At 41.7% G+C, this 21,257-nt stretch overlaps 1 protein-coding gene across 1 annotated transcript in view; it reads left to right on the top strand.

The window, feature by feature from the left end:
* The first annotated feature begins 271 nt into the window (after positions 1-271).
* The window catches only part of FAM124A (family with sequence similarity 124A), a 62,624-nt gene continuing 41,638 nt past the window's right edge, over positions 272-21,257 (top strand). Inside the window, 5 exon segments of the mRNA XM_011940490.1 lie at positions 272-406; positions 594-681; positions 1,855-1,927; positions 4,001-4,075; positions 8,642-8,673. Coding sequence (XP_011795880.1) covers positions 272-406; positions 594-681; positions 1,855-1,927; positions 4,001-4,075; positions 8,642-8,673 — 403 coding nt within the window.

Here is a 21,257-nt window from a genome sequence, read left to right as displayed (position 1 = left end):
GGCCCCACCCGGGGGAAGGAAAGTGGAAGGGCTCAAGGTTCAGTGCAAGCCCACCCATCCGGTGAGGCGATGCAGAGCGCCAGGCGGATGCAAAGACCCCTTGTCAGCGTCGCTAGAGACAGGAGATGCTCTTGCACTTGTTTCCTCCTTCCTCGGGGACTTTCCTCCTGTAGCTCCGGAGCACCCTGGAGTCCGGCCCTGGAGATGGGGAGAGGAGGAAAAGCAGGGTGGGACACCCACACCTAAAGTCTTTCCGAAGTCGGCTAGGAGGATGGCGTTTCTCGTTATATGGCTTGGTCGTGGGACTTTAATCTGTGCTGCCGAGTCCCCTTCCTCGACTCCTCCAGTCCCGGCGAACTTCGTCACCTCTAAGTGCACCTGTCCCAGCCCGATCCGTTGGCCTGTTGTACCGGCGGGATGGAGATGGTGTTAAGATTAGGATCTAGCCCTGCCTTTTTTTTTTTTTTTTTTTTTTTTTTAATATTCTCTTCGCTTCAGCGGACTCAAACAATGAGCTCAAACCTTTGGAGACTAATTAGTTAGTCTCCAAACACTGTTTTCCTGAGCGGAACAAAAGACAAAATGCCTTTTAGGAGATGAATGTCATTATAAAGGCTTCCCGGCAGCCCCTATATCTAAAGGACTTTCCTGTGCAGAGTCAGCACCACATCCAGGCCACGGGTACTGACCCAGGAGGAAAGGATGTCTTTTCCTATCTGGAGTAATCCTGGGGGAGGGCGGGAGCTGCCCAGACTGCAGAAAGCCTCATTCCTGAAAGGTCGGAGAGGTTTTAGATTAATCTCAGGATTTGGCAACCCGGTGAGGGCAGGTAGAGAATCTAGGCCCGCAATCGACCCAGAGTTCTAACCCAACCCCGGCAAAGCTCCCCACACAGCCCCTCCTGCCCCACCACTCCTAGCCCAAATGTGGGACTTTACTTCCTAGGGCATTCACCCAGCAATGGGCTTTCTCTGTTATCCAAACTCATTCATAGCTCTCTACAGCACCCAATTATAATCTGGTGGAGTAACCTGATGCTAAATGCTAAACTCTCTTGCTTCTTCCCACTCTTTGTATAAGTGGCATGTATCAACTTTAATTGAAGATTATTGGCTTTTTTTTCTGCCACTAGTTAGCTGGACCATGAATAGAAGAAACAAAGCAAAATTAACCAGCTTATTTGTAGCTGCGTTAAATAAAGCGCTCACTAGTCCATTCATTTTCAATTTGCAGAGCTCACCTAAAACTGATGTTTTTTTCAAGGGCTCTGTCTTAGAGAAGGGAGAGGAAGTCCTGACCCAGGGGGTGATATTGCCCCAGGATCTGGACATCAGCATGACAGCTGCCAGGCCTCCTGGGAGGGGCTCGCCACTCCTGCTGACACCAGAGCTTCTGTTCTCATCCTCTGTCACTAAAATGTGTAGTTGTAACAGGACAGAATTGTCTAAAGAATTCTTGGCCGGGCACCATGGCTCACGCCTGTAACCCCAGCACATTGGAAGGCTGAGGTGGGCAGATCACCTGAGGTCGGGAGTTTGAGACCAGCCTGGCCAACATGGAGAACTCTCGTCTCTACTAAAAAAAAAATACAGAATTAGTCGGGCGTGGTGGCACATGCCTGTAATTCCAGCTATTCGGGAGGCTGAGGCAGGAGAATCGCTTGAACCCAGGAGGCAGAGGTTGCCATGAGCTGAGATCACACCATTGCACTCCAGCCTAGGCAACAAGAGCGAAACTCCATCTCAAAAAAAAAAAAGAAATTCTTACTGTATCACTAGCATCCTTAAGCTAAAGGTAAAATGGCATGCGTTTCAATGTATGCTCATTAGTTTTGTGTTTTCCATATATTCATAGAGCCCTTGAATTTCAGTTATCAAAAAGCTGTTCATCGTTTCCCTACTTTTCTGGAGCTTGCCCACCCCTTGCCGTATTCAGTTTTCACAGAGATTGTGTAGAAAGCACATAGAAAACAATAAGTGTTTGCTATCATTAGTATTTTTAAAATGCAAATCTGATCATGTCTCTCCTTTTCAAACTTTTATGGCTCTGTTATCTACAAATGCAAGGAATTTAACGTGGCCTATATGCCCTGACTCCTGTTATGGAGTCCCTTCTTGCCTCCTTGGCCTTGTTTCTCAGCAGGTCCTTCTTTGCACCTTGTATCTAGCCACATCTGACAGGTTTTTCTGTTTCCTTGCCTTTGTCAAGCTGCCCTCTTTGCCAGCTCTGCCATTCCCACCTGACATGCCTGTCTGCCGGGTGAAACTCTACTCTTCTTTCAGGACTTAGCTCAAGTGACACATCAGCTAAGGCAGTGATCCTTAATTTGGGGTCCATGAATTGCTTCAAGTTGTATGCAAATGATGTGCTTTGTGAATTTGTATGAGAAGAAACTTATTTTTTTTATGAAATTCTCAAAGTAGCTGGTGATCTCTTCCAAACCAAGTTTGGGCAAGGTCTGAGACATTTCATTTTCAACACACTGTGTCTGAGGTGCTGCGAGACATCCAAGTAAAGATGATGAATCAGCAGTTGGGTATATCTGTCTGGAACTCAGTAGGGAGGTCCGCATGATGACATTGCATTTGGGAACTATTTACCTAAAAATGACAATGGAAGCCCTGGGAGAGACGAAATCAACTGAAGGTAACAGCAAGCACTTTCTTAGCATTTAGTATGTGCCACCTACTGTTCTAAGCCTTTATGTATTTCATGGACTCCTCGAATCCTTCAACAACTCTGTGCAGCAGCTGCTGTTTTTAAGACCAGCCTTGAGAAACTACATTTAAATGCCCAGTCAATGAGAATGAACTGATAAAGGAGGATGAGAAAGAGTAGACATGAGGTCAAAGAAGGAAGAATATGAATCATTGAAGCCAAGGGAGGTTTGAGTTTTTGAGAAAGGAAGGAGAGATCAACTCTGCTACTGAGAAATTGATGAAGATGAGGAAAGCTAAACGTCTTTTTTAAATGGAGATGATGAAGTGAAGGAAGAGTGGTATTTCACAGTGGGGTGGTGGAGATAGGAGCCAGATTAGAGTGGCTCTAGAAGGCAGTAGAAGGTGAAGAAGAGGAGGCAGGTGAATTCCTTTGTCTGGAAAAAGGAGAAGCAAAAAGAGGCAGTATCTAAAAGGGAGACTGGGGTGAAGAAAGATTTCCTAAACATAGGCACTAATTGAGCAATCAGTGTGATAGAAAGGATTCTATAGAAAGGGAAAGGAGAAGGAGGAGAAAAGATTATCGTCTGTAATGTTGGCTTACTTGTTTGCTTGCCTTTTTTTTTTTTTTTTTAACAGACAGGATGTCTCTGTCACCAGGCTGGCATGCATTGGTGGAATCATGGCTCACTGCAACCTCAAACTCCAAGGCTCAAGTGATCCTCCCGCCTCTGCCTCCTGAGTAGCTGGGATTACAGGCCTGCACCACTGACACCATGCCCAGCTAATTTTTTTTTTTTTTTAATTTTTATAAACACAAGGTCCTGCTATGTTGCTCAGAAACTGTCTTAAACTCCTGGCCTCAAGCAGTCCTTCCACCTTGGCCTCCCAAAGCACTAAGATTATAGATGTGAGCCACTGCTTCTGGTCCTGTAGTGTCAGCATTCTGAAAAAGTGGAGGCAGATGGACTTTAGACCACAAGGGAATGGATGGCTTTAGGTAGGAGACAGGATATCCCCTCCTGCAATTAAAAGGGCAGGCAAGATGGGGTTTCTCTTTGGTGTAAATACAGCCCTCCACCATCTGAGGAGAAAGGAGATTTGAATAGTTGTTTGGGGCAATGTTGAGCGGGTGCCCAGTTGAAATTTGCAATTACGTATTTATAGAGGTACAAGTTCCCCTAGTTATTTATTTTCTCGCAGCAATGCTCAACTACCTAGGGTCAGGCAGAGAGAGAGAGTGGATAGTTAGGATCATCAAAATTTGGGGGAAGGGGGTGTGAACAAAACACAGAAACAAGAGCTGTCAGGGTATTGCTTAAGCTGATTGTCCGTCCTTTCAGCGGCATGATGGAAGAAATGGTTCTGAGAAACTTCATGCATCCCACTGCCAGTGGCTGTGCTGGCCACTTTGAAAGGTAGTCACAAGAGCCAGCCTGCTCTTTCAAATTCTGGCTCCTCTACTTAGGGACTGTGAAACCTTGATCCAGTGCCTTAACCTCTCTCTGCTCTCAGTTTCCTCTTCTGTACAATGGGGATGATGGCAGTAGTACCTACCTCCTAGGGTTGGTGTGAGGATTAAATGAGCGTATATATTTAAAGCCCCTAGAACAGTGCCTGTTCAGTGCCTAGAATCCTAGTGCCTGTTCAGTGTCTAGAACCCTTAGGACATGATTATTTCTCATCATACTATATTATTATTGTTATGAAGAACACTCCAAATTATAAACTTAGAGTTTTATATAATAAAAATGGTGAACTCAAGTCCATATGTTTTTCAAACTCATCACAATAGATCCTCTGTTGCTTTTAAATACCTTAAGTAATTTGATCATTCAGAACATCTGAGAGACTACAGGGCATGCCTCGGTATTCTAATAATTATATTTTACAGATGAGGAAATGGAGACTCAGAGGGCACATGGCTCGTTAGAGGCATGAATTGAAGTCTGGATCTCCAGTGTGCTTCCCACCTAGTGAAGTTGCCTCTCCAGGAGCTGTTTCATCTGTAATTAATTCTTGTTTTCTGCTCAGACATTTCCTTTTGCTTGAAATGCTGCTGTTGCTGTCTCACCTACTTAATACAAGCCAAGACTAAAAGCAAACTAGTATTCTTCTATAGCAATTGATGTCATTTTGAAACTCCCATTTTCCAAATCCACTTGAAAGAAGCCTTGTGCTCTTATGTAGTTTTCGTTATAGCAAAAATTGGCAAGTCGGCTGCTGATGGTGGTAAACTATCTTAAGAAACAGAATCCCTTAAATAGAAGGGCAGCCAGTTCCTTGTAAACCCAAATAAAAGCCAATGCTTTATAATGACTGTTTCATTAGTGATGCCTTCAAGATTTGGCATGTAAGCCACTCTTTTGCACGTGATGGATTATTTTCATTCAATAGTTTGGTCTGGCATTAATGAACTTCCACTTCCATCTCAGCTGTTGCTGAGCTTCTGAACATGTAGGGCCATACCATGCCCTGTTTCTTTGGAGGACCTTCAATTGATACTTCGCCGTGACTTAAGACGTAACAAAAAATCAGGAGTCTAGACTTTAAATAGGTGGGTGGAAAAGAATAGGTGGAGTGAATTTTTAAATGGGACAGGTCTTTTAAAAAGATAAAAGGGGAAATGCTGTATAGAAGACCAGATCATTTGTTAGTACTTTGTTATCTTTGTATTCAAGGTAGAGCTAGTTAACACTAAATTTAATTCAGTGCAATGAGGGTTAACAGATGAGGTTCATGATGTGTTGAACTGATGTTTTACAGAAACATCAAGATCAATTTTACAGGAATGCCAAGATCAATTCTTATGCCATGATTTTCCTGGAAAATAATTTAGGAAGGTATTCTGTATGTACGTAGTATATCATTTGGTAGCTAGGCTGCTGTCTGATAGGGTAAACTGTTTTAAGTACAGAACCTCTATATAATCCCTACATGTAACAATGTAATTAATATAGTCAAGGGACTGCATCTAACTTTCTGTTCATTATTGGCACAAATACTAAATAACATTTGGAAATGTGTCTATATTTGTCAGGTGTGTGAATGTACGTAATTCTTGTATTAGTCTGCTCTATATCGTGTATAAATTTTTCATTCTAAATTCACCTCTCATGCTTCATTCTGGCAGGGTTGAATGTCTTATGCATAGCCAGCTAACTAAATTCTTCTGATGTGAGACTAATAAACAGAAATTTCAAGGCAGGTACCCTACTGCTGTTCCTTCATGCCTAAAAAAAACTGGGGGAGTACAGACTCGTCCAGAGAACCCTAATCAAATACCTGGTTATTCTCTGAAATGGTTTGAACCTATTTACTTTGTGCAAAATTGTTTCAAGCTTTGTAGTTTGTCTTTCCTGGCAGTATTTCTAGTAAATAAGCTTTTGAGGTTATTTGGAATATATTTTAAGAGCTATAAAAGTATTATACCTCAACTCAGTCTATATTTCTGCCCATGATAATTTTTCTAAGGAAAAGAAAATAAATATAAAGCTATATTCATAAATACCTCATTGCTGTGTGTTTTGTAAAGGTGAACAACCAGGAACGATCATTTAGCCAACAAAAGGGTTGAATAAATTATAGTATATTACTCAATTTGAAATAATTACAGGAAATGTGTAGCAGCATGTTATGATGGTATCAAGTGAAAAGAGCAATTCAAAATTGTGTCTCCGTCATTATGGCAACTGTGTACAAATTGCATATACTGAGGATCAGAGGCTGGAGAGCAGTGGGAGGCTGTAGGTGACTCTCTGTGTGTTTCTGTTGTGACAGTGGACCGGGGTGAAAGTTGGACTGCAGAGCCAGGCCATCCATCACAGAGAGAGGGGTTTGTGTTTTACACTAGCGAGCTTGAATTTCATCCAGAGAGAGACATGATCAGATTTATCCTTTGCAAAGATTGGCTGCTGTATGTGGAGGGAACTGGAGCAGGATCAGTGTGATTGTCAGAAGGCTGACCATTTGGTGGGCCCAACCTGGTGGTGCCCTTAGTCTAGAAACATGGAGGGACTCATAGAGGGGCATCAGTTATGCCAGCACTGTCCTAAGACACTAAAATACTATTGCACTTTAAGATCCTTGAACTATGTTTCAAGTGTAAATTTCATTCTACATACATATCCATCTGTATGCAGATCTTTAAAATGTATGCATATGTGAATCCCATCTGCTTCAAGAGAATTTGGAAAATCCTAGCTGAAAATACACATTTTAAAGGATAAAAGAAATAGAAATATCGCGCATTCTTAATGTGTGTTGTATTTGAATAGTCATGACATTTCTTTAAAGTCTGTCCATCTCAAGATGATTTTATTGTAATCGAGTTGCTTTCCTGTTGCATCTACCACAGTGGATGTTTGCTGAGCAGTCACTCAGTTTATATATAATTACATTTCCAAGTATTGTTCAAAAGTTTATGTCCTGAATGGTTCCAGAAAGAATTTAATGCACCAGTACTGGGTTACAAATCCTGGGCTTCAGAACATTGCTAATCCTTGACCCTCCCCTCTCTGTTTTCTCCCTTAGCCAGTATGTCACCATGTGCTAGCCAGTCAATCCGTTCTGCCTTTGGACTCCTTCCTTTCCACCTACCGTGCACACTCACTTCAGTCACTAATCATTGCTCACCTCCTGGTCTCTGTACAGATAGTATCACTTTAATTTCCTAGTCAATAAAATAAAAAATTGAATTATATCTATCTCTCTCTATATATATATGAATGCAGTTTATAATACATAAAGGGATATGCAAATGTTGGTAGTTGTTATTCTTTCCAGTTTTAAAATTCATTGATTCCATGACTACTAAAGTATTTCATTTGCAAAAGTGAAAACCACATGTTGTTTTCTTCCATTTTGTTCCTCAACCAATAAATCAATGCAGCGTTTTGAGTGATGTAGGTTATTTTAACCAGTAAGAGGCATGCTGCTTACGATTTTTAAAAAAAGTTTTGCATGTGCTTTTTTAAATGTGGCAAGAAGTTCAATAGAGTGAAAATTGGATGATTTAAGAAAGGCAACAGGAGACTAAGGAGATAAAAGAAATGTGTATCTATAAAATTAAACATAATTACGCAGTTTATTTGCATAACTACATCCCATAACTTCCATGGCAGAATAAATCCCTACGTGCTAAAAGTGATTAATTTCCTACTGAGAATGACTTTGGGACACTAGAGGAAAAAAATAAATAGCTTCCATATCAAATTTGTTGCCAGAGAGGAAAGTCTTAACAGCTACAGAAGTAGGGCAGAAACTTACTAGAGATTAAGCAGATCCTTGGCTAGAGCCTCACTGTTACAGAGGCTGATTGCCAGCAGCTGATTCCTCAGCGTAGAAACTGAAAGGGCGATTTCATTCCAACCTTAGCCTGCCTTTTCCCTTTCCCTATCACAGCTCACATCCTGTTACTCTAATATCCAGCAGGCTTTCTTCTCAGATGGAACTGAAATCAGTGGAAATATCATTGTGCCTTTGTGTCCTGGTGGTCAGCCCCACCTTGAATGTGGAAACCTTCAAAGCTGAGGTTCCCTCGCTCCTCGCACTGGGATCCTCTGCTTAAGTCAACTAAGAACATTTCCCCATGGTGTGGTGCGAACATTTGAAGGGTGCTCATTTGCAGTAACCTTTTGAGGGAATCTGCGAGTGATGAGTCTGTTGAAAACTTTGGGACTTCTCCCCAGAAAAATAACCATTCAAAATTTTTGCTAAACCTTTAAGTGGCTTCTTCCAAACCCCATCAGAGGAATTGGCAGAACTCATATGAGGGCCCCCAAAATTCTAAAGTTCCTTTAAAGTTTTGCTTTCAAATTCAGACATAACTTTGTTTTGCATAAAATGAGTCTTAGCACTACAGTTTTTAATTGGTGACATTTCTTTACCAGTTAAATGCTACTTACCACTGACTGTTTAAAATTCTGGCTTGAATAAATCATTTGGATAAAGAATTCGACTAACACTGAGGTCTTGTGTTTCAGGTCCGACTACAGCCACCTGTCCTCCACCAGCAGTAAGTATTGTTTAAACACCCTTCAGCATTGTCTAACGGTCCCCGGAGAGGTCAGTACCATAGACGCCATGTGTGTACATGGTTTTATAGTAGGTATGAATAACCAAAGGCATCCTTGCCAAAGAATGTGGTACAGGATGCTGTAACTCTGGAAGCGGAGGCTTTTCCTGGAGAATCTGATCATACAGAAATTCAGCCTTGAGGATGTAACCTGGGCTTTATCAGCTGCTTGTGGATGCTTCTAGGAGCATCATCTCTGAAGAATCTGAGGTAGCACTTTCATTGAACAAACATCTATCAGATACCTGCTACCCTCAGGCAAACAGAAAGCTCAGAGCACAATTCCTGGATCCCTGTGGTTGCTCCAGCTCATCTCTTGCAAAATCTCTTCCCTTGCATGTCTGCATCTGCAGGCAAATATCCTTCCCTCTCCAATGGAGGGAACATCTATCTCTGGCAAAATCCTGCAAAGTGTGTTAACAGTTGGAACAGTTATAGCTAAAGTGGAAAAGTGATAGCTAAATTCCCTAATTATAATCTACATTAGTTATGCATGCCAATACATATGTACATCGATATACATATATATCAGTGTGTGTAACCGATGTAGGTTATAATTAGGGAATTTAGCTATCACTTTTCCACTTAAATGTGGCTAAAAGGAAGACAGACATTTTTATCAATCCATCATCCTGTATTTGTAATTCCTGGCTTATAGGTGGTTATTGTGTGCGGCAAAAAATCATCAGGAATATGTTTACAAAGACACTCTAGTTATTTAAAAGGTGCTTATATTTAATATTAAAGTACAAGTAAATGTGCTGTGAGAAATTATGCCTCATAACTAGAAAGAATTGAGAGTGATTAAGATTACTACATAAATGACCAAAGCCATTCAGATTGATTGAATACTTATTTTAAATTAACAAAAGTAATTGTCTTATAATAAAAGCCCTGATTGTTTAAGTCAGTAAATACTAAATTGTTTTGCCCTATCTCACTAGCCTGTTAAACTCTCAATTCTAAATAGTTCCCAAATGGAGAGACACTTAATTGGATTATTCTATTTATTGATGTTCTGGCTTAGTTTTCCTTTGCAATAACAGACTGAGCAGATAGTTTTATATCTGGATTTGTAATTTAGTGTCAAATTATATTTCATTATTACTATAACTGCAATGAGCAATTTCTGGTCAGTTCAGCCAATTGGAGACTGAATGTTGCCCCTTAGTTATTAAGAACCATTAGTAATAATGAGAATAATGCTTCAGAGATTTGCACTCATTCCCCAAAGCTCCTGCATTTGTAAAACCAGAGAAAGCTCAGTTGAACCCTCTCTCTCTGTGCCACCATTTTCATTCCACTCAGTTTTGCCCAGAGGCTACATTTGTTTTCAGAATGATTTTTCTAAAATACTTGTGTTAAGCCTTAGCTCAATTTGTAGCTCACAAATCAGTCCTCTGGGTCACAATACAACACCTCTGTAGTTATCAAAACTGGTAATTTGGTTTGAGATGTTTTCCTCTCCATTATTTTAATTGCAGTCTCTGAGTTGGAATTTCTATTAGTGCAGCTGGGATCAATACCCTGCTATTGCTCTTCTTTTCTACTTTAAATGTTTAGTGGTTCCTGCCTCACTCTTCAGTGTTGGGGCCTCTTGGTGAGTAAGTGTGTATATGTGTTTCAGTTAGGAAATGTATTTGACTACAAATAATAGTGGGAAATGATGGTTAAACAAGTAGGGATTAGTTTTCCCCTAACCCTTAAGAAAAAGAAAGAAAAAAAAAAGTCCAAGGAGGCAGTGCAGGTCTGGTGCAGAAGCTCCTTCCGTCATCTGACTACATGGTTCTCAGCTTTTGGCTTCCTTCCTCAGGCTTGTCATGTTATAACATGGCTGCCTCCACCCCAGCCATCACATCCTTGTTCTGGGCAGGAAAAAGGAAAGGGAAGGCCAGAAGGTACCTGCCAGCTGAGCCATCCCCACTTTTTAAGGAATTTTCTCAGAGACTCTACCCAGTAATTTTTATCTCTGTTGGCCAGATCTTGGTCACATGTTTATCCCTAGTTACAAGGGAGTCTGAAAAATGTTATGTTTTCTTTGGTTACATTGTCACATGCTATGGTTCCATTAATAAGGAAGAAAGAGAAAGTGGATACCAGGGCGGGGCGGGTGGGGGGAAGCAGGAAGGGTTGACTGTTCCTGCCTCAGCACCAGCAAGGTGCCTGGCCTGCCTCTCCTCCCAGCCAGAGCATAAATCCTGGCCCCACCCACTTTCAGGAGAAGGCCCCTGGAGCAGTCAGTGAAGAGTAACATAGTTGACTTTCTGAAAAGATTTGGAAACAATTTTAAAACCTAAAGTCTTAAATCCTTTAAAGTATCAATATGACAATGCTACAATAAGAAAAAAATATTTTCTAAGTAGATTTTTAAAATAATGTTTCCCCACAAACTGCATAATCACAGGGGTCTGAGTGGAGAAAAGGGTAGTGACTTTGTTATTTATCCTGAATGATTTAGTTGCAGGGCTTCTCCCAGTCACAGTCGAGACTTGGGGACACTGTCTGTGTCCAAAAGGGTCCCGGGCTGCCCCTGCCCTACAGCTGCATCGTCCCAGTCCCAGTTTGACATCCTGGGAGCAGCTCCTGCATCTCATTGTCATTCTGCCACTGCTGTCAGCCTCTCTCGACTCAGTGACTTTTGAATGATTCCTGATTCCTGTTGGGAATTGAGAGTTAATTCTAATCATTCACTATTACAAAGTGGATTTTTCTATGTCTGCAAGTGGTTCTTACTCAACATTCACATGATGCTTTTTTACCCGTTTGTTCCTGAGTTCACAGGCGCAGAAATGCTTCCTTGGGGTGAGCTAGCAGGAGCATCCACCTTGTTGCCTGTTTGTCCACAGCTGAGTTTTCATTACTAGGGATTGTAACGAGACCTCCCTCCAGAGAGCACCGTTTTATTTAGTTGTTGTCTTTTTCCTCAAAATGCAGGGGGCTGCTTCCTCATGCCAGCTGCCGCATGGGAGAAAAAGAAGTTATCACTAAGTGCAAGGCCTAAGAGTGGTGGCGTGGTTAGGTGTCCTGAGTTCTAGTCCCAGTTCCACCATGAATTAGCCACAGGCTCTTGGGTCATTCGCCCTCTCTGGGCCTTCGTTTCCTCCTCTGTAAATAAGATGATTGGGCTGGAAAGCCTTTAAGGGCCCTTCCAGAAGCTCTAGGAAGCTGAAATATGAATTTCCAAGAAACTCCTCTACAAAAAGATGGAAGGAAGGAGGAGGAAAGAAAGAAACAGGGAAGTACTGAGGCACTTACACCTTTTCTCTTCGCTCTCTTTTTGGCCCAGAATACAAATCTAGAGGCCTGGGCATCCTGTCTTGTGGCCTGTAGTGTAAATCCTAAAACAAGAGACGGCCAGAATCAACCCGAGCTTCTGTGAACTGTGAGCTGCCTGTAAGTTGGTCACAGGAGAGAGACTGTGGTGAAAGGCAGCAGCTGCTTTCTGTCTCCCTCCCCTCACAGAACTGCACAGGTCTAGGGTAGGGGCAGGCATGGGGACTGCTGGGCATCGCCCTCTTTTCCTCCACCTCACAGATCATGGAACTGCACTTCGCCGACTTGTCCTCTATTCCTGTCCTGATCTGGGGGGCGTGACCAAGGGGCTTCTTTAATGGATGGTTTGGTTTTGTCTGGGTGAATTTTTTCCAGTTGCAACTGTGTCATTTACCTTTTTCAGATTGACAAGGAAGGCAGGATTTTTATTTTATTTTTTTCAATGTTTTCCGAAAGGCTAGACACACTGTTGGCACTCAGGAGATCTCAATAACTCATAAATACTTGCTATGGAAGATTAATTTTTACTTCCAGAATCCTGTTTTTCCAGAAACCTGGTGAGATCATCAAGCCACTATGTACAATTTACATTCTTATGCGGTTTAAATAAAAGGGGGAAATTATTTATAAGAGAAAAGAAAAACAATAATTATGCCAGGAAAAAAAATCAACTCTGCCACGCAATGCTAATGACATCTGTATCATGTGTGATTGAATATTTCCATTCAAATTAAGATTATAATCATACTTAGAGAATTACTCTTAGAAGGTATTAGGAACTTAAAAATTATATCTTTAGGAAACTATGACATTTTTTGAGGATATCTAGCCCCAGAATAAGCCGATAGGAAATAGTCAAAGAACTAACCAGTCCTATTTGAGGCTGTGGATAGGAAATAGTCAAAGAACTAACCAGTCCTATTTGAGGCTGTTCTGAAAGAACCTTCTATGTTTTCTCTCCTAATTTTACCTCTAAAACTGTTCCTCCTCAAAACTCAGGATAGTCATGAACTCTTTATCTGGCACCTTTAGGAAGTGCCAGCGATGGCAGGAATGCCTTGTACACAGCAGAAAGCACAAATGGTAAAAGATTGGGTGAAGTGATAGAGGGCTTCTCCTAGCCCCTTGACAATTCCCTGAGGAATTCTCTGTGGCTGTGGAAGTCAGGGAGAAAAGGCCACGAACAGTGTGCTCTGCTGATCTGAGCCTGGGAACATATACCAAGCTGTGCAAAAAGGCACACGTGATGGGTGGCTGTGAGGCACTGAAACTGTTTTTCAACCTACTGGGGCCTCACATTCCTGCCCACTTCCATTTTGGCCCTACCTTCTTTTTCCAGCTTCCTGCTCTGTCCCTCCAGTAACTCAGATAGCCTCTCTCCCTGCTGACATCCTCCCTGCTGCTTTCCTGGGGTTGCCGTGTCTGAACTGCCCTCAAAGCAGCCTCAACTAGGCGCAGCTGCTGCTCGGGGCCCCTGGATACACTCTTATTGAGGGAAAAGGGGTCAGGTGGATCACAGGTGTTTTTCAGCTAGGCAAGTCCAGGTGTCTTGGTTAATTACAAGCCACTGTAGCTGGTCTAGAATCACCACCAGGGCTTGTCAATTCTGCTTCGCTGCTCTGTCTGGGAAGACATCGCATCCCTTCCTGAGACTGTCTTTTCTCACAGCTGTCTCTTTCCACATAAATGCTGCCTTCTCCCTCTAGTTTCTCAGTCATTTCAACATTTTCTTACAGGTTCAGGATACTGATGCAATAAATGTTTTGATTTTGGCCTTGGCCACATTTTTGCAACCCCTCAGCATTTTGGAGGGAAAGATGAGCTCATTGTGACATGATTAAGCAATTACATTTGTGATAAGCCAATGTAGGAGCTTTGAAAGCAACACATGGAAAAGATATGATTGCATACCGTAGAACTCCTCACCAATGGGGAATACGTGAATACATATGATCTGTATCTCCATATCCAAGAGCTAAATTCAGACTTGGGATAATGAAGTATTTATTATTTTCTTTCTGTTTTCATTAGAGAAGATGATAACTTATTGACAGATTTTGCTCATTTTAGAGCCAGTTTTTTATCACCTCTCCAGAAAAGGAAGATCAATGTGTCAGAAGAGATGCTAGTAGCCAATTTAACTTTTATCCATTTGTAAATGTTAGTCTTCATTTTTTCTTCTGTGTAAAATGCTTTCCCTATAATTCTCAAAACAAATATTCTTTCAGAGTCTTATTCCATAAGATCTAAGCAAAACTCAAATCTGTTTAATTCTCATAAAGAACAGTTTTAGCTATTGAACTTGCTTTATTTTGTGATTAGCATGAAACTGGCATTGTTCACAGGTTTGTGAAAAGACTCAAACATCCACTTCTTCCATCCCCAGCTTCACACCCTACTGCAGTAAAAGTGTCATAAAGAAAAGTCACCAATATTCTCTAAATTAGAATGTAGTCACTTAGAGTTAGTTGTATACCTTGAGTGTCTCTGTTCAGGTCTGCCCCTATTTTCATTAGTTTTTTACTTCCTTAGCTTCCAAAGGGCTTATTAGTAATACTAATGATTGCTTGATATACTGTAATAAACCCAGCAGTTGACATAAAACAACTGAAAGCACTGGGGAGATGGTGTACTTATTTCCAAGTGGGGGAAAATCATAGGGTTTTGAATTTCTACTCTACCATCCACAGAGCTGGAAGCACTTGAGTGTGCAACTTCCAGCCAACGAACCCCAAATAAGAACTATTTCCATTTTTATTACATTTAAGATCATGTCCTAGCACAACAGTCATGTTTATTCACAAAACTGTTCTCAAAGGAGATTCAGGGTGAGCTGTGGCACAGCTGGAATGAGTCTGCAGCCCTGGATCGGGTTCTCCCTGAGGGGCTGAGTGTTGGTCGATGGTGTCAGTGATAACGTGTTCCATCTTGGTGTGTGGTCATGGCTGTAGAAACAAGTGAGGAACCACTGAAATGCTGTACATCTGGACAGATCAATCTGATTTCCTTATCCAGTCTGTCTTCTTTTGTGGCTTTTCCTTCAAAGTGACTGCAGAATTAAAGCTTTTACTCAGTAGTGTCTATTGCATTCCAGGAATGGGGCATCCGGTATACTTATAGCTACTGTCTCTGTAGGTGTATGGGAGAGCACCCTTAAGGTTTCTTTTCCCTGCCCCAGAAGCCAGGGACCTCACTCCAGCTTTCCCTAACTGTGGAGAGAGGGCTCTGCTGCTGGTGGCTCTTCCCACAACCCCAGGCATTGAAGGGTTCTGTGGAGGGGCTTTGGGATACTTGTCAGTTTCCTGGGCCCTCCTCCTAGGGCTGGGGCCATTTAGCATGTAGCTGGTAGGTGACACTAATAGGCCACAGGCCTGGGTGTGTCATTTATGGCAGGTCTGGGTTTTGCAGCCACTCAGGTGGTGGCTCAGCCATAGCCTCAGAGCCACAGAATGCCAGCTGTTGTGGGTCAGGGCATACTGCTTGCTTCGCATTTTGTTAGCTGCCCAGGGGAAGGTGTTAATGGCCTGGTAGAGCATATAGAATCACCAAATTGGAAAACTTGCTGCTTAGAGTGTGGTCCAGGGATCACCAGGAGCTTGTTAGAAATGCAGAATCTCAGGCCTCCCGAGGCCAGTAAGTTGTATGTACTGGAAGTTTGAGGAACACCGAGCTAGCCCATCTCTTCGTTATGCAAGCTCGCTCTTAAATCATCCCTGATACACATGGCTTATCCGAATCTCTTACTTTCGGGTTCTAATTTTTAAAACCTATAGGCTCTAGGATCCACCTAATATCTGGATGAAAAAATTTTTCACTTGATATTTGCGTTTTTAAATTGATAATTGAAAAGAAAAGATGATGTTTACCCACTGAGAGTGGTTTATTCTAAAACACAGGGTATATCCCTTATGAAGAGAGTAGAGGTGTGTGTTTGGAGTTTCAGGTAGCAGCCTTACCTGTTGGACCATGGAAGTGGCAAATGAAACTTCTGAGATGAAGGAACTACTGAAGCTGAACGTGTGAGTCCATTAGATTGTTATTTCATGGTGTGGGGCCTGTATATTCAGAGTCCTCTGAATGGGGACCTGAAAAGCTAGGCAGTGTTAACTATCTGACAGTTGATAAGAAAAAAGCAATAACCAAAGATATGCATCAGGAAATCACAGGATAAGGACAATACATGACACAGATAACTCCTTTGATGCTTTGCTATGCTGGTATCCATTTCCAAAAAAATATGGTGTAGTCTTCTGGATTCAAAGGTAAGTTTTAGTTGTGTGATTTCACTTCCAAAGAGGGTGTTGGTTTCTATCCAGGATATGAAAGAAAAATGGAGGCAGACTTCTCATTACCACGTTTTTTACCTCCCTGAAAAGCTGAAGTGGTACTTTAGGGATATCTGGTCTACCAGAATTGTCAGGATTTCCCCCAAGAGAGGAAACAAAAGTGAATAACTGCCACTACTCCTTACCTTGATGTGCCTGGTGCTTTTCTTAATTTCAAAATAATTTTTTGCTACCCAAATAATACACAGTCATTGCAGAAAAATCAGAAAATACAGATTAGCAAAAAGAAGAAGACCTAGAATCCTACCATCCAGAAACAACCATTATACATAATTTGGTGTCTGCCTTTATAGGATTTTTTTCTGAGCATCCATATATTTCTGTAGATATATAAAATTTGGGGTAATAATTTACTAAAAAATGGCATTGTATATTTTGTTTTATAGTCTAATTTTCTAACTATAGTGCAAACATCTTTATATGCCAGGAAACTCATTTCTATAATAGTTCGAATATTCATACAGTATTCCCTTATATTTTTGCACTGTACTTTATTCACCAGTGCCCTATTGTTGGTCCTATAGGTTGTATTTGCTTTTTCACTACTATAAACAGCATTGCCAAAAAACATCTTTGTAATAGGTCTTTGTGCATATCCTTCCTTATTAGAAGACACTCCTACAATCAGAATTACTGGGGTAAAACGTGTTCTCTTTAAAGCTTTTGATCCCTGTTGCTAGGGTATTCTCCAAAGGTGCCATTTCACTCTCCCACAGACATGGATGACAGTGTCATAAAAATTGTCTTTATGGAAAATATTTTCCACTCCAGTAGAGTTTCTATCTTTATTCAACATCCATACTGCTGCCTTTAACCCCTGAGAGAATAACAAGTTGGAAGTAGCTGAAAAATATGATGTAAAAAGTCAAGTCATATCTTTTCAAGGTTACAAAATAAGATGATCTCATCATTCTTCCTTCTTTCTAAACCTTCTCTCCTTCTTCCACATTTGTGAAACTTCTATTTTGTACATCACCTGATTCGGGAAGGGAAGGAATGTTCCACATGCTCTCACTCCCCTTTTTATTTTGACCTGACCCTGACATCTTCTGACGTTATTATTGGCACACAAAGGAAGCGAAACTGAGCAGTTCAGCTTGTGCTTAGAAGAATGATTTTCCTTTTCGTAACAAGAATAGTTACAAGAAGTCTTTCCTTTGTCAATTATGGAGATAATTGGGCTTTCTCTACAAGTCCGTATTTAATATTTCATTGCCCCAGACTCAAGGAGAGTGAGGCTGAAACATGTAGGGCCACAGATAGCCTGAACTGGGAAATTGGAGGTCTCTCTATTAGTGTGATGAAGGGCTCGCCATCTGTCAGATTATAACACTTTCTGCTCTTCATTGAGAACTCCTATAAGAAGCTCCTATTATAAAGAGTATGAATTTTCAGTCACCAACTCAGATATAAAAGCAGTACTGCTTTATTTCTCTATAATTGAGCTAAACTTCATCTTGAGCTGCCGCCCTCACCCCCTAACAAGTGAAGACACAGTCCTGCTCTTCTCAGGGATCCCAGTGCCTGCAGGGCTCAGCCCAGGGGAGGTTCTACCCGTGATCCTTTCTCAGAACCCTTCTGGCATACAGATTTTTGTCAGATTCCTTCCAGTTGTCTTCCTCCCACCAGAAGCCCAGACTTGGCATCTGAGCTGGAAAAGCTGCCCTTGCAGCCCCACATGTTCTTCTGCCTTCCGGTTCACAGTGTGAACCCTCTGCTCTAGGTTTTTAGCCTTTTCTGGCTCAGAAAGCCTTTTCTGTCTCCAAAAGCCCAGCTCTTGCAATAGAGAGACTTGCCCTTCAAGACCATTTCCTCTGCTATGAGTTAAAACAAAATTTTCAGAAATTCAATTACTGAGTTTATCTGCTACCATCCTCCCTGAAGCAGTGAACAGCCAGGACTCTGTAGCTGGAGGGCCCCAAGGCAATTAAGGAAACGGTGGGAGAGGGAAACTTGGTTATTATTTCTGCATTTCATTCTCCACATCATTTAGAATGTATCTTGTATTTTTGTTATGTTTGTCACATGTGATCTCAGTTAGATTGTAAGCGGCCCAAAGGCAAGGACAAGCTATGTCTCCTCTTACTTGGAGTCCTTGGGGCCTTCAATGAGAGCAGGCACTTCAGGACTAGGTGCAGCTGAGGTATAAAGGAGAAAGCCCTGAACTGGGAGTTGGGAGATGTTTGTTCTCTTTCTAGACCCACCATTGACAAGTGGCCTGACCTCAATTGTAAAATGAGGGGGCTGGACTGACTGTCTTACCCATCCTTAATTTTCTCATCATGTCCAGTAAGTTTGTTCTCCAAATGGGCCCAATGTACACATTTTCTAAGGAGACTTAGGAACAAGGACTGGAGACTTGTCAGTGTTATGTTAAAATTTTCAAAATATTTGACTATTGCACTGAATTTTAGGAGAAAAAAAAAGAGTCACCAGGCTCCATCCACTTCCTACATTGCTCGTTTGATCATGAGCAAAGCCAATGCTGGATTTTGTCACTGCTGCGTCTACTGCATCCAGGACGTGTTTTATAAGCACATATACAATGGCTTTTCTTAGAAGAGTTGTAACAGCTAATCATTGTCCATCTGATTTCTCAACATCCTGCCAGAATAAATCCCTTTTTAAAATAAATCTTAACTAACATAATTGTCAGGATTCCTCCCATGAGCTCTAGTGTAAGACTCAGAGGCCTGGAGTTTCCTGATGAACAAATCCTTGAGATAGGCCTAGGCTAACTTTCTCTTTTGTCTTTTTAGTTTTGTTCTTTTTGGTAGATTTCTTTCATTTCCTAATACAAGATGAATATTAATTCTGTTCCTCTTGTTTCTAAGCCCTTGCTCTGTCATCTCCAGATCTCCAATATTTATTGAGATCCTAACTTTCTCAGGATGATTTTGCTACAAATGAAAATGACAAGCACATAATGTGGTTTACAGAGAATTAAAATTACTGAGTAGAAGAAAGGACTCTATGTAGAATGCTATATAGTCTCTTCAGGCATTTTGAACTGTCAAATTTTTATGCAAGAGGAGTCTTACTACATCATTAAGCATGGTGCATTGCTGTGTATCAGGCCTGCATTACCTTCTCATAAACTTTCAAAGTTCTTGCAGTCCCAAGGACTTACACACGTGTGCTAGATATGTTTAAGTGTTTCTAGCTGCAGTTACACCTCTCAGACTAATTACATATCAACCTCCTGGTCTTCTCCCAGAATCTGTGTCAAGCTGTGTCAGAATTTAAAGTGTCTGTCATTCCTCTGGTTAGTGTCTGGCTTTTGCTCCCCCTCCTTTTCCCAACAGGAGAGTATGTTTCAGAATGATGGACCTGAATGAAGCTTAGAAATACATTTAAAGTAAGATGGATGTCCCATTTCCGAGTGGAAAAAAAAAAAAAAAACAGCAAAGTGTCTTAAGTATCTGCCTTACTTTCTATATTTTTTTTTCTTAATAGTGTCCTGGTTTTAGAATGAGCTCAGGAATATGAATTAGACATCCACATCACTGACATTGTTTCTGCAACAAATCATAAAAAAAAATGAGAGGGCAGTCGAATAACTGTTATAGCAAAGCCATCCCTCTTATAAAAGTGTAAGAGGGCCTATAGACCAGAAAGATCCCTTATTGTACTCCTCTGCCAAATGAAAATAGAAGCTTTAGCTTAATCATTTCAGCCTAGGTTCAATTCTTCAATTACAGGACACTTCTGTGAAATCAGGCTGAGGAAGAACCTTGTGATCCGTATTGTAAATGCAGTTTGGATCTCCATGTTAAAAATCCTATATGTCACTTCACTGCCACCACAGGTCATTATTTCCAGCACTGCGACCAGCCTTGCCACTTTCACAGCCCAAAACTGCAGGCTAACAGGCCTTGTCAAAATTATAAAATTACTAAGAATTAACAAAGTCTGAGATTTTGTCGTAAATATTGGTGGAGTAAAGGAGTTGCTTACGTATTTTTAATTAGTTCAGAGTTTCAAAGAACTGGCTTCTGAAACTATGAAAAAAAGAGATGAAGGCAGGTTATTCATTACATTCCGGATGAATAGCGTCTCCCAGGAAGGAATTTGGAGGCCCATTTCTGAAGGCATTTGTTTCTGGCGTTCTGGGGAATGCCTCAATGTGGGGAGGCCAGCCCTCTGCAAGTTTTGTGTTCGTAATCACCCAGAGCCTTTTTCCCTCCTGGTTTCAGATCTGTTTTTGTTGTTGTTGTTGTTGTTTGTTTGTTTGTTTTTTTTTAGGTTCTGGGTTTTATTTTAGGCATTTAAGATATAGCAGTGCACAAAATAGATAAAAAGGGTGGGGAAGAACAAACACCAAAACAAAAGAGTCCTCCCCTCGAGGTGTTGGGAGGCGGGTGTTCCCACTGGAAGAGTGGGTTTCTGATTGGTCTTTCTTGGTCAGCTGACCTCTTCTAGCTCAATCATCCGTGCCCAGGGCCGGGGCCACAGGGTACGGCGGAGGTGGCTGCATGCCGGTACCTGGGACTAAGCTGGGATTGGCGTCCTGGGCTGTTTGTCCCTGAAACTGTCAGAAGACTGCAGGCACAGTCCAGTTGGTCCTAGCAAAAGCCGTTGAACAGTGGTGTGGCGACCGGCTGCTAGATCCTATTGACGTTCTCTCTCGTGTGGGCCACCACTCATTAGCCTTGCCCCAGTATCTTTCATACTGGGTGTGACACACAATTGTCTTTTATTTCACTCCCTTTTGTGTTGCCTGAAGCTAAACCTTATTTTACCCGTTGCTTTTTGCTCTTCTTTCCTTCCTGAGTGAGCCTTTTAAAGGAGGAAATGGGGAAGTCTCCTGCTGGCCTGGTGCGGGCAGCAGCTGAGGCGGAGCCTGGGGATGACAGAGCACACAGAGAGAGGACAGACTATCCCGGAACTGTTGTCCCCCAGATG

The sequence above is a fragment of the Colobus angolensis genome, unplaced genomic scaffold (genome assembly GCF_000951035.1).
Source record: "Colobus angolensis palliatus isolate OR3802 unplaced genomic scaffold, Cang.pa_1.0 Scaffold101, whole genome shotgun sequence".
NCBI lineage: Eukaryota > Metazoa > Chordata > Mammalia > Primates > Cercopithecidae > Colobus > Colobus angolensis.
The sequence above is the reverse complement of the archived record's forward strand: the minus strand, read 5'-3'. Positions and strand labels throughout refer to the sequence as shown.